At 36.9% G+C, this 14544-nt stretch overlaps 1 protein-coding gene across 2 annotated transcripts; it reads right to left on the reverse strand.

The window, feature by feature from the left end:
- On the reverse strand, positions 7527 to 11746 carry LOC109837066. 2 transcript variants are annotated; one of them, XM_020405153.1, is made up of 4 exons: positions 11393 to 11746; positions 9863 to 9963; positions 8992 to 9339; positions 7527 to 7767 (listed from the first exon to the last, which is right to left on the reverse strand). In XM_020405153.1, the coding sequence occupies exons 2-4, from the start codon at positions 9881 to 9883 to the stop codon at positions 7738 to 7740; spliced, it is 399 nt and encodes a 132-aa protein (XP_020260742.1). In that variant the 5' UTR covers positions 9884 to 9963; positions 11393 to 11746; the 3' UTR covers positions 7527 to 7737. The 2 variants fall into 2 exon arrangements, with proteins under 2 accessions (XP_020260742.1, XP_020260741.1); XM_020405152.1 differs by having other exon boundaries at positions 11398 to 11745.

Below are 14544 nucleotides of genomic sequence, written 5' to 3' on the forward strand. Positions count from 1 at the left end.
AATCCGATTAAAATCGAATCGGTACGTAAAACATGCCCAGTTCCGTGTGAAAAGAATCCACCCACCGACAGCGCTCTGGTTTTCAGTAAAATCCATAGATCAGACGCCTGCAAATGCTACTGAATAATGAAAAACAATTATTTAAAAAAAGTCCAACTAATTTGACTACGACTGAAACGGCCCCATTCACACAAGCATAAAGGAAAACTATCATTTTTTAATAAGGCCACACGTGTTATAATTAATCCTTGTACTTATTGAATTGAAAATCAATATTCTGTCACCGTTTCATATCGTTTTTTTTTTAATTTGCATGCAATTTGTACTCAATATTTGAGTGCGGACATGTAATCCACAGAGGGCACAAATTTTATCAAACATCCGCGTATAAGTAGGATATATATATATATATATTTATCTTTTTTAGTCCCTTTACGGAAAAGATGGAATGTATCCTTTAAGAACTAAATCGTTCTTTTTAAGCTTTTGAACTTTCTCACATCGGATGAGGGTTGTTTGTAAGGCTTTTTAATTAGTGTTCTTTCTTTGATATTAGTCTCTTATAAATCTTTAAAATTTTCAAAATGGATGGTTATGCTAAACTCTACTCTGCAAACTGCTTATACGCTTCTGCACGTAATAACTTAAGATCATTAAGCTTAGGTCGCCATCAAATTCGATCGGCCGTTAAGAACCCCATGATATTTAGATCTTGTAACGCGAGAAAACTTTCAAAGATACAACCCAGTTATCACTACTCTCTCAAAAACACTAGTAATGATTTAAGGAATCTCATGGAGGAAAACAATTGCGGTGTGGGCTCCACATCATTCTGTTGCCAGGTAACGGTTACGCGTGTTAGGTGTACCCGGATGATCGGTGGCCCCGGCGAAGGCAAACGCGGGAAAAGGACCCCAGACGCTCCCACGGTCGGAGGCGGAGTGGGTCCCACGTCTGGAAACGGGGCGAAAATGCGGGTGCCAGGGTCCTTTAAAAACTAGCTAGTGAGAGCAACGGCACCGACGGCAGAGAACAGAGTGGCATCGTACGGGGGGCCGGAAGTGGACGACACGTGGAGCGCGTTCAGGTGAGGCGGGGCCCAGTGCGTGGTCGAAACCGGGAGGGAGACAAACTCGGACAAGGGAGCTATAGCCTATTGTCGACGGTAACGGGCGGTTGCAGAGGGTAAATTTGGGTGTTCGTACGGACGCCGACGGGCATTACTATCGCGCATTCCGCGTAAATTCGAACTTACCGGGATAATTTAGACAGTATCTGGGAGTCGCAGTTTAGCAGATTAAGGCTCTGTTTGGCAAAACTAGCTGAAAGCTGCGAGATTATAGCTGAAAGCTGTCAAGCTAGCTGAAAGCTATGAAATTGTAGCTGAAAGCTGATAGCTGTGTAGCTAGCTGATTGACTAGGGCACTGTTTGGCAACCAAAAAAAGTGTCTTATCTAAGAGCTTGTGTCTTATTGACTTGGTCAATAAGCTAGTAGAGCTGTTTGGTGACCAAAAATAGGAGGAGATTATTTAGGAGATTGTGTCTTTTGCAAGTAGCTTTTGGAAAGCTACCTCAAGTAGCGTTTGTCTTTGGGAAGGAGCTGCCAATTTTTTTCTTCCGTTTTTACCCCTAATAATTCTAATTTATATCAATAATATTGCATGTCCTTTATAGTCATTTAACAAATTTAAGCTAGTTGTACAGCTACTTTTACCAAACAGTTCTAGTCAATTAGCTAGCTACACAGCTAACAGCTTTCAGCTACAATTTCACAGCTTTCAGCTAGCTTAACAGCTTTCAGCTATAATCTCACAGCTTTCAGCTAGTTTTACCAAACAGAGCCTAGAGCTGTTTGGCAAAAGAAGCTGTACAACTAGCTTAAATTTGTTAAATGACTAAAAAAGTCATGCAATATTATTGATATAAAATTAGAATTATTAGGGGTAAAAACAGAAGAAAAAAATTGACAGCTTCTTCCCAAAGACAAACGCTACTTGAGATAGCTTTCCAAAAGCTACTTGCAAAAGACATAATCTCCAAAATAATCTCCTCCTATTTTTGGTTACCAAACAGCTCTACTAGCTTATTGACCAAGTCAATAAGACACAAGCTCTTAGATAAGACACTTTTTTTGGTTGCCAAACAGTACCTAAATGAAAATAATAATCAGACCATAAATAGCCGTAGTTTGGCAAAACCCAGGGAATGGAATTGGTCGGTTTCTGTGTTACTTTTTGCCCGGTAATCGGGTCACGATCGAACAAATCCGGGGTGGTTAATCTAGGGCTGTCCATCCGGGCCGGGCCGGACCGGCCCAGCCCGGGAAACCGGGCCCGGGCCGGACAAAACCCAAGCCCGGACCCGGGCCCGGGCCTGAGCGGGCCGGACACCGGACCAACCCGGTTTGATTTTTTTAAGAATTTTTTTTTTGTTTTTTTTTATTTTTTTAAGAATTTTAACAAAACCATAAATCATAAATTATTTTAACAAAACCATAAATCATAAATTATTATAAAAAATCAAAACCATAAATCATAAATTATTTTAACAAAACCATAAATCATAAATTATTATAAAAAATATCATAAATATAATTAATAACTTGAAATGAAATGACATAAATTACAAGTACAAAAAATGATAAAAATAACTTCTTTATTAATAATCGGTAAATCCTTTACAAGTATAAATTTATTTCGAAATTCGTCGCATTACAATAGATGAGTACATCCCAACTAGGTTGGCACCTACTCACCCATATCACTATCATTTGCAACTTTTTTCGAAATAATTTAATTCAAATTTAAAGCTAAGAAATAAAAATTACAATTTTATGAATATTATCTAATCATTATATCTATCTGCTAGTCCCAACTCTTCAAATTTATCTTCAATCATAGCAATCCGTTCGATGCTTTGTGTTCGCTTCTCGTATCTCCACCAATCCTGTAAGCACATCACCGCTTGTATAGTATACGGATCTAAGCGTGTCCTGTGGTCGTCGATCAAACGTCCTGCTGTGCTGAAAGCGGATTCCGAGGCTACAGTCGAAACCTGCACTGATAGTAAGTCACGAACCATGGTGGAAAGTATAGGATATGAAACTGATCCATATACTTTCCACCATTGCAAAATATCTAAAGCATTTCCTTGACATCTAACTAAAGAAGCAGAAAAATATTCATCTATTTCAGAAACATCTAATCCTGATGAAGTTCCAGATCCACCAGTTAGTTCAGCTACCATTGCATACCTATCAAAACTTACACTTTTACCTGTGCTCGAAGTCGAAGCTGAAGGTGCCGAAGCTGAAGACTGTTGTGTAGCTACACCATATCTAGCTGCATACTCATCATATAAGGTTTGAAAATAATTTCTAATAGCTAAATAATGAGTAGTAGCAGTAAGGGTGGATCCATCATCTAAGTCTATAATCTGTCCACCATATAATGATTGTAACAAACTTCGAAGGCCAATTTCCTTCAAGCATGGATCAATAAGAACACCAATACCAAAAATATGAGGAATAGGCCTAAAATACTTATTAAATTTACTCTCCATTTGAAAAATTATATTTCCAAAAATATCATCCATACGATATTTTGTAAATTTTTTTGAATATTTAAAATTTGTAAAACAGCTAAAGTAATAGTTGGATAATAACAACCAGATAATAACATAGTAGCATCATAAAAAACTTGTAACATCTCATTTAATTTACATATAACTGTCCATTCATCTTCAGTTATTCCATAAGCACTACCAGAGCTAGAACTAGAAGCATAAAAATTTATAAAATCATTTATAATTTCTTTATATTCTATTGCTACAGATAACATTGCATAGGTGGAATTCCACCTATGGTCAACATCTTTTGGAATTAGTCTAGGCTTATAATTTTTTCTTTTACAACATTGTTTCCATCTTTTAATTCTCATTTCAGAAGCATTATGCATATTAGTAACTGTTCTAACTTTTTCTATCATGGGTTTAATTTCAGAAAATGCACTTTGAACAATTAAATTTAAAATATGACAGATACATCTAACATGAAAAAGCTCACCATGACATGGCAATGACAAAGTTATTTTCAGAAAATCAACAGCTACATTATTATTACTTGCATTATCTAGTGAAATAGTAAATATTCTTTGATCAATTTTTAGTTGTCCAAGTTCTTCAACAATTAAATTTGCAACATTAATACCAGTGTGTGCCTCTTCAATTGCAATAAAAGAACATGTTAACTATTATAGATAACATGTTAACTATTATAGTTAACATGTTAACTGTTATAGATAACATGTTAACTATTATAATTTCATAATATATTTTAATCTCAATATGTGAACTGTAATAGTTAAATGTTATCTATAGGGGAGGGGGCTGAGGGGGATCGGAGGAGGAGGAGGGAGGTGTAGGGGAGAGGGTAAAATCGGAACTTTAGAGGAGGTTGCATTGGAACTTGGGGAGAGGGGTCTTGACACAATTTTTTTCAAATTGTAAGGGCTGCAGCACATTAGGGGGGGAGGGGGGGCTGAGGCACATTAAAACTTGAATTTTGGGGCATTGAAACAATTTTTTCAAATTTATATTTTTTTTACTTTTATTCTAGCACATTTTTAATTAATCATCTTGCCTTATTAGCTTTAATTATACATCCTTCTTTTATAACGCTATTTTTAAGTGTGTTTTTTTACTTTTACAACATTATACATTCTCAGGTCAAGCTTGGTTTTATGTTGATCCAAATAACGTGAAAATTCAAATTAGCTTTAGATTACATTTATTTCTTGTCAATTCAATTATTAATATGAAAATTTTAAATTTGGTGTAGCCCATTCAAACAAACATTAAAGAAAATAAATAATCACAATACTAAAGTTTAAAAACATAAGTGAGCAAAAACAATCAAAATTGAACCGACAAACAAATTTTAGTAAAAAAATAAATCAAAAATACTTAATCATAATACTTAATCATTCAAATTAACTTTTGTGACCGTTCGGCCCGGGCCGGACCGGCCAACGGTCATGTTTGTGACCGTTTTGGCCGGGCCGGCCCGCCCGGCCCGGCCCGGCCATTCGAAGCCCCAGTGCCCATTTTGGGCACTGTTCCGGGCCCGGGCCGGGCCCGGACATGGCTCGCCAACGGCGACCCGGGCCCGGGCCCGGGTTTTGCCCGGGTTTCCGGGTCTGGGCACGACCGGGCCGGGCCCGGGCTCCGGGCTTTTTGGACACCCCTAGGTTAATCTTGATTAGGCTGGTCCTGAATTAATCAAGATTAGTTATGGTTGCCAAAGCGAGTCTTAACTTTTGCTTCTATTCCTATTTTCGATGGGTAAATTTTAGCTTTTTTTTGTTTGATGCCCATGCATAACTTCTTCTTATTATATTTGGATGGATACCTCATATTACAATACACACTACCAGCGTGTTACAATGGTAGTTGTCAAATTAAAATATCTACATTTTTATCTTAGAAAACGGCATGGGGCCGGGTCACATTCAGCTACGTGACTATACATTTACAATTTTTTTTTCTTAAAATTCAAAACTGTACATAATGGAACAATGAAAATGCAATTAAAATCGTAGTTTAAATTGTTTATGTCAGAAAGTTAATTATATGAGTGAGTGGACATTTTGAGGAGTTTAGTGTCCATTAGTTTTTCGTGATGGCTAATCGATCAAGAGGAAGCAGATCCTTGTACAGACAACACTCATTAGTGAGACAACACTAGTTAGAGAGCCGGAGATGATCTCTTCGGTGTGTCCCCCTACGTTCAAGCCAGTAATAGATTAAGTAAGGTTGTGGAATGCATAATCTAGTTTAGGGCGTTATCTAGCATACCTTAGTATAGTGGGGTCAGTCACTATTTATAAAGAGATTGTGGGGACATGTAGGTAATTTGAGCGGGTCGATGCGGCCAGTGAGTTATACTGCACTTTACACATGTCGATGGTCAATTGAATGAGTCATATTTACTTTTAATGCGATAGTGACAGGATGGATGAAGTGCATACGCCGTCTGATGAGTCATTATAACTCCGGGTCGAGAAGTCATAATGACTATGGCAATGCATTAAGTGTGATGGCGACTAGGCGGCGGATTATGATATTGGCAAAGCTGATATGTTGTCTCTTTGTTGAAGATATTCCTTAGTGTAGTCCGAGTAGAAAACATTTTTCGTCTCGGACTCGGATTCTTCTAGTAGATTCAAGCTTGAAGACATCTTTCGCCTCGGACTTAGACTGCTAGAGAGATCGGCGGTGCTTACACATGGGTCGGCTTTCCGATTATATGACTCAACAAGTTAATTATGATCCGTGGCCAACTCTAAACAACAATTTAGATTTGATAATTCCCAAGATATAACACAAACTAATGAACCAATTAAAAGAAAGGGAGAAAAGAAAGATAGAACAATTATCAAACTTGTGAAAAAAAGGTGCAGTTCGAGCACACTTCCAATCCCTATATATTCATGGGATACTCAAACATGATTGCTTGATGTACATAAATTTATGGCTGAAGCTGATTTGATTCTTATACCATCATCTGAGGGCCTGAGGCCTTTACACTTTGCTTTCTATATAAGAAAAGCATTGAACCGAGGTCTGCAAAATCATTACTTTATCGGATTCCTCATAGCCTCAACTTCACACAAACTTTTGGGACAAAGGTGTCCCTGGCCAATACTCCTCGGAACTTGAACCAGATCACAATGGGGATTGGCCGAAAATGGGCTTGCAATAACCAAATTGGGCCTCTGGCTCCATGGAGATGTGCAAACACCGAACAAGAAACTCGTGCATACTAAAATAATATTTTCATATTGGAGCTCTTTGCGGGTGAACAATGTTTGGTTGGAGCCCACTTTAACTTTTTATTTTCATTTTAGAACTAATCCGTTCTATTAGTGTTATGATACATGGCTCGATTCAGGATGCACCTTATTGGGCCAAATTTGTTTTAAGTAAAAGCCCATATTCAAGCCCAATCCTGATTCTTCACTGTCCGACTCCCGACGCAACTCGGAGAATCGAATTCAAACTGTCAGCAGGCGCCATCCAGAGGGCTTTCCAATTCCATCAAAATCCCACCCCGACTCCGATTCTGAACCAATCCCGCTCCTTTAGGCTATGTTTGGTTTGAGAGAAAGGGGGAGAAAAGAAAAAGAAAGAGAAAATAAAAAGAAAGGAAAAGAAAAAGAAAAGAAAATGATATTCTTTTTATTGTTTGGTTAGAAAGAATATTGTAAGGAAAGTTAAAAGAAAATTCATAAGAAAATCATTTTCTCTTGTTTGGTTGTCTTTCTGAGGAAAAGAGGAAGAAAATTATCACAACATAATTTTAATTCATACTTTTTGGATTTAAAAAAATTAGCAATTTCCTAATACAAAAACTTGAGTGGCTATCAACATCGAGTTTGTAAATATTAACAAGCAGAAGCACAACCACAATTCCGCTAATTAAAGAACAACATTTCTCACACATAATATTTGCAGAAAGAAAGGTCAATGAAAGAACCAAAACAAATCAAAAGTAAATGTCATGATATTCCTAATATAAAGTATAATCCATTTCTAGTCACAAAGTCTATTACAATCAATTTCATAAAAAAAATCTTAACCAACAAAATCTATTACAATCAATTTCATATATAGAGAATCTTAACCAAAGAGAGAGAAAAATATGCCGAAGTCCTTGGTTTTTGACTTTAGTGAGCCCATCAAAACATCAATCTCGCATCCTTCATCCCCTGAAATTAATTCAAAAAATTTCAAATAAGTAGAATATAAACATCAAAAACCTATAAAATTAGCAAAACATATGCATAATATAACTACTATATGTTAGCTAAACCAAAAGAAGAAAAATGATAGTGATAAAACCCTTCCAAGGAAAAACCATCACATGACAGTGATACATACATTCGCGATGACATATTCATGAATATACATGCGATACATGGGACAATGTGGGCAACAAGATTACTTGCTAACATGTTTGAAAATCTGAATTGCGAAATGAAGTTGATGCAAGACTTCAGAATTCACCCGGATCAAAGATTAATTTCAAGCACGGTGTACCCAACATCGATAATCCCAGTCATTTTTTCAGTTGGAATCATAAAGCTTCACAAAGAGAGAAATCACATCACAAATAGGGTTATGTGAAGAAAGCAAAAGATGTCTTTTGGAGGGTAGAGTAATGAGCAGGCTCTGATTTGTGTCTGGAGCTTCACATGGCTTCAAGACACGAATGATGAGAGAATTGTACCATTTTCCAGCCTGATTGATGAAGCAAAAGGGATGGCTGTACCTTTTTCCATGCACTATGTTAATTAGCATATCCAAGCCTAGACAAAGGAGAAGCTGGAGAGGAGTTCGGTTAAATTTCAGTGGCTGCACTCTGCCAGTTATTACCTTATCAGTACACTAAGCAGTAGTTGATGAGTATATATGAGACCTGAATCTGGCAATTATATGCACAGCTACGGAAAAATATGTTTACTACACATGAAAACTAAGCCTTTTGGTAAATTTGTAGAAGGTATTGTTGGAAACAGAAATGTTTTGAGTTCAGCAAACATGGATAAAAACCAATAAGTTTTTATCAGTTTTGTCATTATACCTTAAACTTATGAACTAAGTGGTAAAATGAAAACATGTAATTAGAGTGTAAATTAAATTAAATTACCTCCTAATACTCTGCTTGAAAGAATTTAAGCAAAAGTGAACCTGAATTTACGAGCAAATAAACATCAGCTTATGCTTGCTGCCTATTTGAAAAAGCGTTCATACGCAACTCAGTCCAATTTCACTTGCAATAATTTCAGCAAACTGAAAGTAATTCAAGCAGAAGAACTATCGTACATATATGCTACCATTGTTCTAAACCGGAGCAGACATTGGCCTATTGCAGAAACATGACCAGAGTACAATTTAGATAAAAATAATAAATGACTAATTATTCAACATACCTTTATGTAATCTTCCCAAACTTTTGGCTCCGCATCCATCATCCTTGTCACTCGATTAAATGCAAATCCACTAGAAGAATTCTGCATGTCTTGAAATGCGCCCATATCTTTTTTAAGTGTCTTCAATCGGTTTTTAATATGATCCACTTCAACCTTTATTCCACATTTAGCATATAACTCTGCACATGTTGCTTGATAAGCATGATATGAGAAACTTCGATCGGGCTTTTGCCCTTTGTGCACTTGTTCTCTCAATGTTTCAGTTAAGCAAATATCCATCTTCTCTGTCCATACAATATTTTTCTTTGAACTTGATTGACTTCCAAGTTGTGAATCCATATGAACGGCCTGCTTGTTAATATGCAACATTACTTAAAACCAAAGAAGCAATATACAGTACAAAGACGAAGAGTGGAACATGTGCGTGACAACTGTGGACACTTGGATTAAACTCTAAACAGCAGGTGGGGAACAAAATCTCGACTAATAATTAACATAAATTATCTTCATGACTTGCATTGGCAGTATGGTGATTATCATCGGACACCTAACAACTCTGCTTCAACTATTAATCCCGAGGCATCAAACAAAACCCCTCAAAAGAATATTACAGTTTCATTGACAGGCTTCAGGCAAATTGTTGTTCACATATTTTTCTGTCTGGTACATGTCACACATAGGAGATTCAGAAATTCATTTTGACAAAATGCCCGTGCTTTCTACTAATCCAAAAAGGACTATAACACAAAGAAGTAGCAATTGTTTGGAAGGAAGAACTGCAGTACTAGTGACAAAATTACCTATACACAACATGAAACATTAACCCAAAAGCAGAAGAGACTACAAGGAAAAAAATATGAACAGAATTTACCTCGGATGAATTTGTATTCATGTTGACAGAGAGATCCAAGAGAAACCTGCAGTAGAATCTGGAGCGGTTCCGAAAAGATCAAAGATATCACCAAAGACAACCTAATTGCGAGTGAACAAAACGAAAACATCAATTCAGATTTAGTGATCATCGATTTTGCCATTAACTACAAAGCAAAAAAAGGAAAAAAAACATTTGAAATTTTCAAAAAACAAATAAAGAGCACCATCCTGAATAAAAACTGATTATTGTCAGATAACTTCGAATAAATTCAAAAATACTTCAAAAAACAAATAAAGAGCACCATCCTCAAGAGATCCAAGTGGATGTAATTAGTCAAGTTGAATGCCGGGAGTAGATTTTCGAATAAATTCGAAAATACTTCCTTCAAAGAGATAATAATGTTATCCCATTTTAAGTTTTAATAATAGTAGTTTATGTGCTTATGACAGGGGAACGAAAGAACCTGCAGTTAATTGGCTATGACCTGATTCCCATTTCGCGTATGGAGTTTCTTTATGTGGTGTTATTTTAGGATAAACGACACAGCATCCTTATTTAACAAATAAAGAGTGATTTAAGTAGCATAGACACTTATCCAGCTCTTCAATATACACACAAAAAAAAACTATTATAATTTATAACTGAAATTTATAACACTAAGCATTTACAAGCCAATAACTGAAAAGATAATTTACTCGAACGAGCAACTTAACAAGAAATGTAGGAATTGGAGTGAACATTATCTCTAAAAATCAGAATACAAGTTTCAGTTATAGAAAAAAAAAGCCCATTTGCTTCCCCTATCACATGAAACCCTTATTAACACAACATCATGGCTCCTGCATGTTTTCAGACAGGATGAAATAAATATTATTAGTGTTCGGAAGTGCAAAAGGAAGCAAATAATCAATGTGGACTGTTGTTAATGTTCCTTTATTTCTCTAACTTCAAAGTAAACAAGGTGGTGGATGAATATAACCTTTTCCTTTTTGTGCCTGGTTATTTCTTTAGCTGTAAGAATAGTATAAATTGAAGGTGATTTTGCTGAAGTATAGAACAAAATCCATAGAAGAGCATCCCCACAGAACAAAATCCATATAAAAAATAATTACGAGCTCGAATCGAAGCTCACCTTGGTAAATGCATAGTACTCAAAATTTGCAGATAACAAGAACTTAATAATACTTTCTCGAGATTCATTCAAATAGAACTGCATGAGAAGCATAATTAGGAGCATTTTGGATCGAGACCAAAACAGTACTGAGAAATAAACTAAATGTGGGAATAACCAAAATCCTCTTCATGAAATTAGCTAAAATTTTAAGATCTATTCCCTCACAATTGTTGACTAAATTGCCTGGATCCAAAATCGCAGCATACCAATCCATTCAAAATCTCGATCAGAATCTCATATTTCCATCAGATCGCTGGGTATACACAATATTCCCATAGCTAACAATCGATTCAAAATCTATACGAACAGTATATTGGAAACATTAACTAGGGTTTCTAAGGTCTTGTTCAAACCTTACCTTATCTCGGCGTCGGCGTCGGCTCGACAGCGGGAGGCGGGAGGTGGGAGCCGAGGATGCGTCGGCGTCGGCTCAACAGCGGGAGGCGGGAGGCGGGAGCCGAGGATGATAATTTGGGGGGAGAGATCGGGATCGCCGCGATCGCGTCGGGGGATTTTTTCCGAGAGAGAGAGAGGGGACTCGAGTTTGGCGACGAGGAGAGATCAGGATCGTCGCGATCGCGTCGGGGGATTTTTTCCGTCACTCTCCCTCGTTTTCACAAGGGCAGCGGAGAGAAATGGGGAACGAAAAATTATGTGTCTGTTTTTCTGCAGTGAAAATGATTTTCGTTTTCTTTTTTGTTTTCTTTTAAACCAAACACCAGAAACTCACTTTCTCTTTTATTTTACTTTCCTTTCTTTCCCTTTCTCTCAAACCAAACATAGCCTTATATTTTCCAATTTCCATCAGTTTTCTATCCATAGTCTCTTAATTTCTCTCGTTCGTAAACCAATTTTTATTTTTATTTTCTGTTTTTTCTGTCTTGTGCATTGCTCTCTCTCTCCCTCCGTCTCATGCATCAAGTTTCAATGGCTGATCGCTCACTGACGGTGATAGTAGCGGCAGAGGAGAAATTGGAGTGGGATTCCGCTGAGTGCAAAACGCCGACTACGCCACGTAGCAGGATACCAGAGCCGATGACGTGCCCGCCTGCTCCGATGAAATCTTGGCCGCGTCATGACTTCGACGCGACAGAGGAGGAATTGGAGTGCAGAACACCGACCGAGCCTTGTTACAGGATATCGGAGCCAACCACGCCCCGCTCCGATGAAATCGTGCCCGCGTCATGACTTCAATGCTAACAAGGTCTTCATCTTCACCGCTGGATCTTCAAAAAAGCCGTCTCCGCTGGTGAGGAGGCTTGATTTGAAGGATATTTGTTAGTTATATAGTACGGAGAGAGGGGAGCACACATTTTTGTGGTTAAGAGTATAGCTTGGGATATTTGTCATCAACTGATAGTAACCGATTCTTGAATGATTATCAGCTTAATTAATATTTCATGATTGAGCGTTGATGTGTTTTGATTCTTGTATATTTTTTTGTTTTGTTCTGCGTTTGTTATAAAGTGACGCTTTGAATAGTCTGATCGATGACAATCCAGCTTCTACAGTAAGTTATCGAACTTAAACCGAGAAACATTTTAAGAAAATGCTCTCAAATTTATTGACAATAAATAAAACTAATATTGTCGTTTAACGTTTTTGGAATTGAACCGAAAAAGATGAGAGCTATATTCAAATATCATCACCGTCTAGATTACTCGTGGTGGGTTTTTCATTTAACTTGAGCAAACAAATGCGAAATGTCTAGCAACGAATATAAATCCAATTACATGGGTGCTTTGTCCAAATCTTATCTCATTCAATCTTGCACTAAACCAAGCTGTATTCAATTGAGCTATATTTAAGTTTAGTTGATAATTTTTTTTGTTAATCACTCAATCTCACGTGATGGAAAATGATGTTACTCCTTAACACAGTCCGAAAAAGAGATGGTCTACAAAAGTATAAACTCCCCAACATTAAAAAAACTACTTAATTCATTGCATGCAATAATGGATTTGGATTCACTTCACCCTCTAAAAATAATGAAGATAACATTATTTTTAAGCATAACTCTATGCTCTCAGAATTCAAATTCTCTTTAACTATACGATAAATACAGAGGGTCTAATTAGTAATTATCCTACTTCCTTCCAATCCAAATTAAAAGAATACATTTGACCATGTAGGATTTCATTATTACCTTTAAGCCTACTATTTTGTTATCACTCATGTGGAACCTTTAATGCAAAAGTGGAAATATTATATGCCTTAATATTGTCCCTTAAATTTACAATGGACGCTGAAGAGTGAGGTAATTATGTGCTCTCCAATTATCAATTAATTGGAGTGGATGCAGATCATGTGTTTAGTTATGTGAATATGACTATTCCACAAAAAATGTGGAAATGAGTACAAAACACCGACATGGTAGGTGACAGATTTGAAATAAAAATTATTGGGATTTTGTCTTTAATTCTTTGTAAAACTTCATGAGAATTAGATAGGGTTAGAGATCTATAATGATTAGGAGTTTGGGTTCCATCATGATTAGGAGTTTGAATCCTATTTTAATTAGGAAGTTAGGCTAGAGATAGGTTTTGGTTTCTTTATATATATTCTTCTATTGTTGGAGGCAAAAACTAAGAAGAAGAGAGTAGAGAGAAGATGTAGTAGAGAGAGAGAGCCAATATTATTGTAATCTAGGGTTAGCAGAGGGCGTAGCCTGATTCAAGAATATTGTGCGAGAGGCGAGCGTTTCGTGATCTTTATCCGTGTAAAAGATTACAAGGAGTGAGTTTTGGAGAGAATATGAGAGTTGATTATGTATGTGAGGTGAGAGATTGAGAGACGAGAGTTGAGTGGTTCCTCTTATAGCTCTCCCTGATACATAGTAAATTTCTCGTATTGTTGCCCCGTGGACGTAGATCGAAGTTGGTCGACCGAACCACGTAAATCTCGGTGTTCTTTTTTTCTTGATTATGGTCGCTTTATATCTTGTTGATTGTGGTTGACTTCGGAGTTGTGCATGTTGTAGTAGTCGAGGAGAGTAAAATTCCTCACAAATGGTATCAGAGCGATGGTGATGGATCCGGGAGCGAATTCGCAAGATAGAAGACGACGTCGTTACAAGAATCAAGGTGAAAAGAAAAAGGAAAAAAATTGTTGTAGCAGTGGCATACTGTAGCGGATGAGAATTGTAGTTGAATACTATAGCAGGAACACTGTAGCGGCATGGCAGGTACTGTTCACGCATATCCAACCATTGAGATTGATTTGTCTTTTGATCAAGGATTTAGAGGCCGATTTTGGTGATCAAAGAGTCGTTCCTAGGGTTTTTCAACATGCTGAGTTCATTTTTGACATCATCTTTATCAAATTTAATTTCTACAGTGACTGATTTGAATTTTGATCGTGGTTAGAGAATGATAACTTCTTCGGGTCCGAAGTTCGTAATATTCCGCTATTCAACGGCAAAACAGATCTGATGGCAGATAGGGAAAACAAGTATGAGACAGATGAGACTGGCATAGAAAATTAGATGTGATTCTAGCAGTAGAGT

This window comes from Asparagus officinalis, chromosome 4 (assembly GCF_001876935.1).
Source record: "Asparagus officinalis chromosome 4, Aspof.V1, whole genome shotgun sequence".
Classification (NCBI taxonomy): Eukaryota; Viridiplantae; Streptophyta; class Magnoliopsida; order Asparagales; family Asparagaceae; genus Asparagus; species Asparagus officinalis.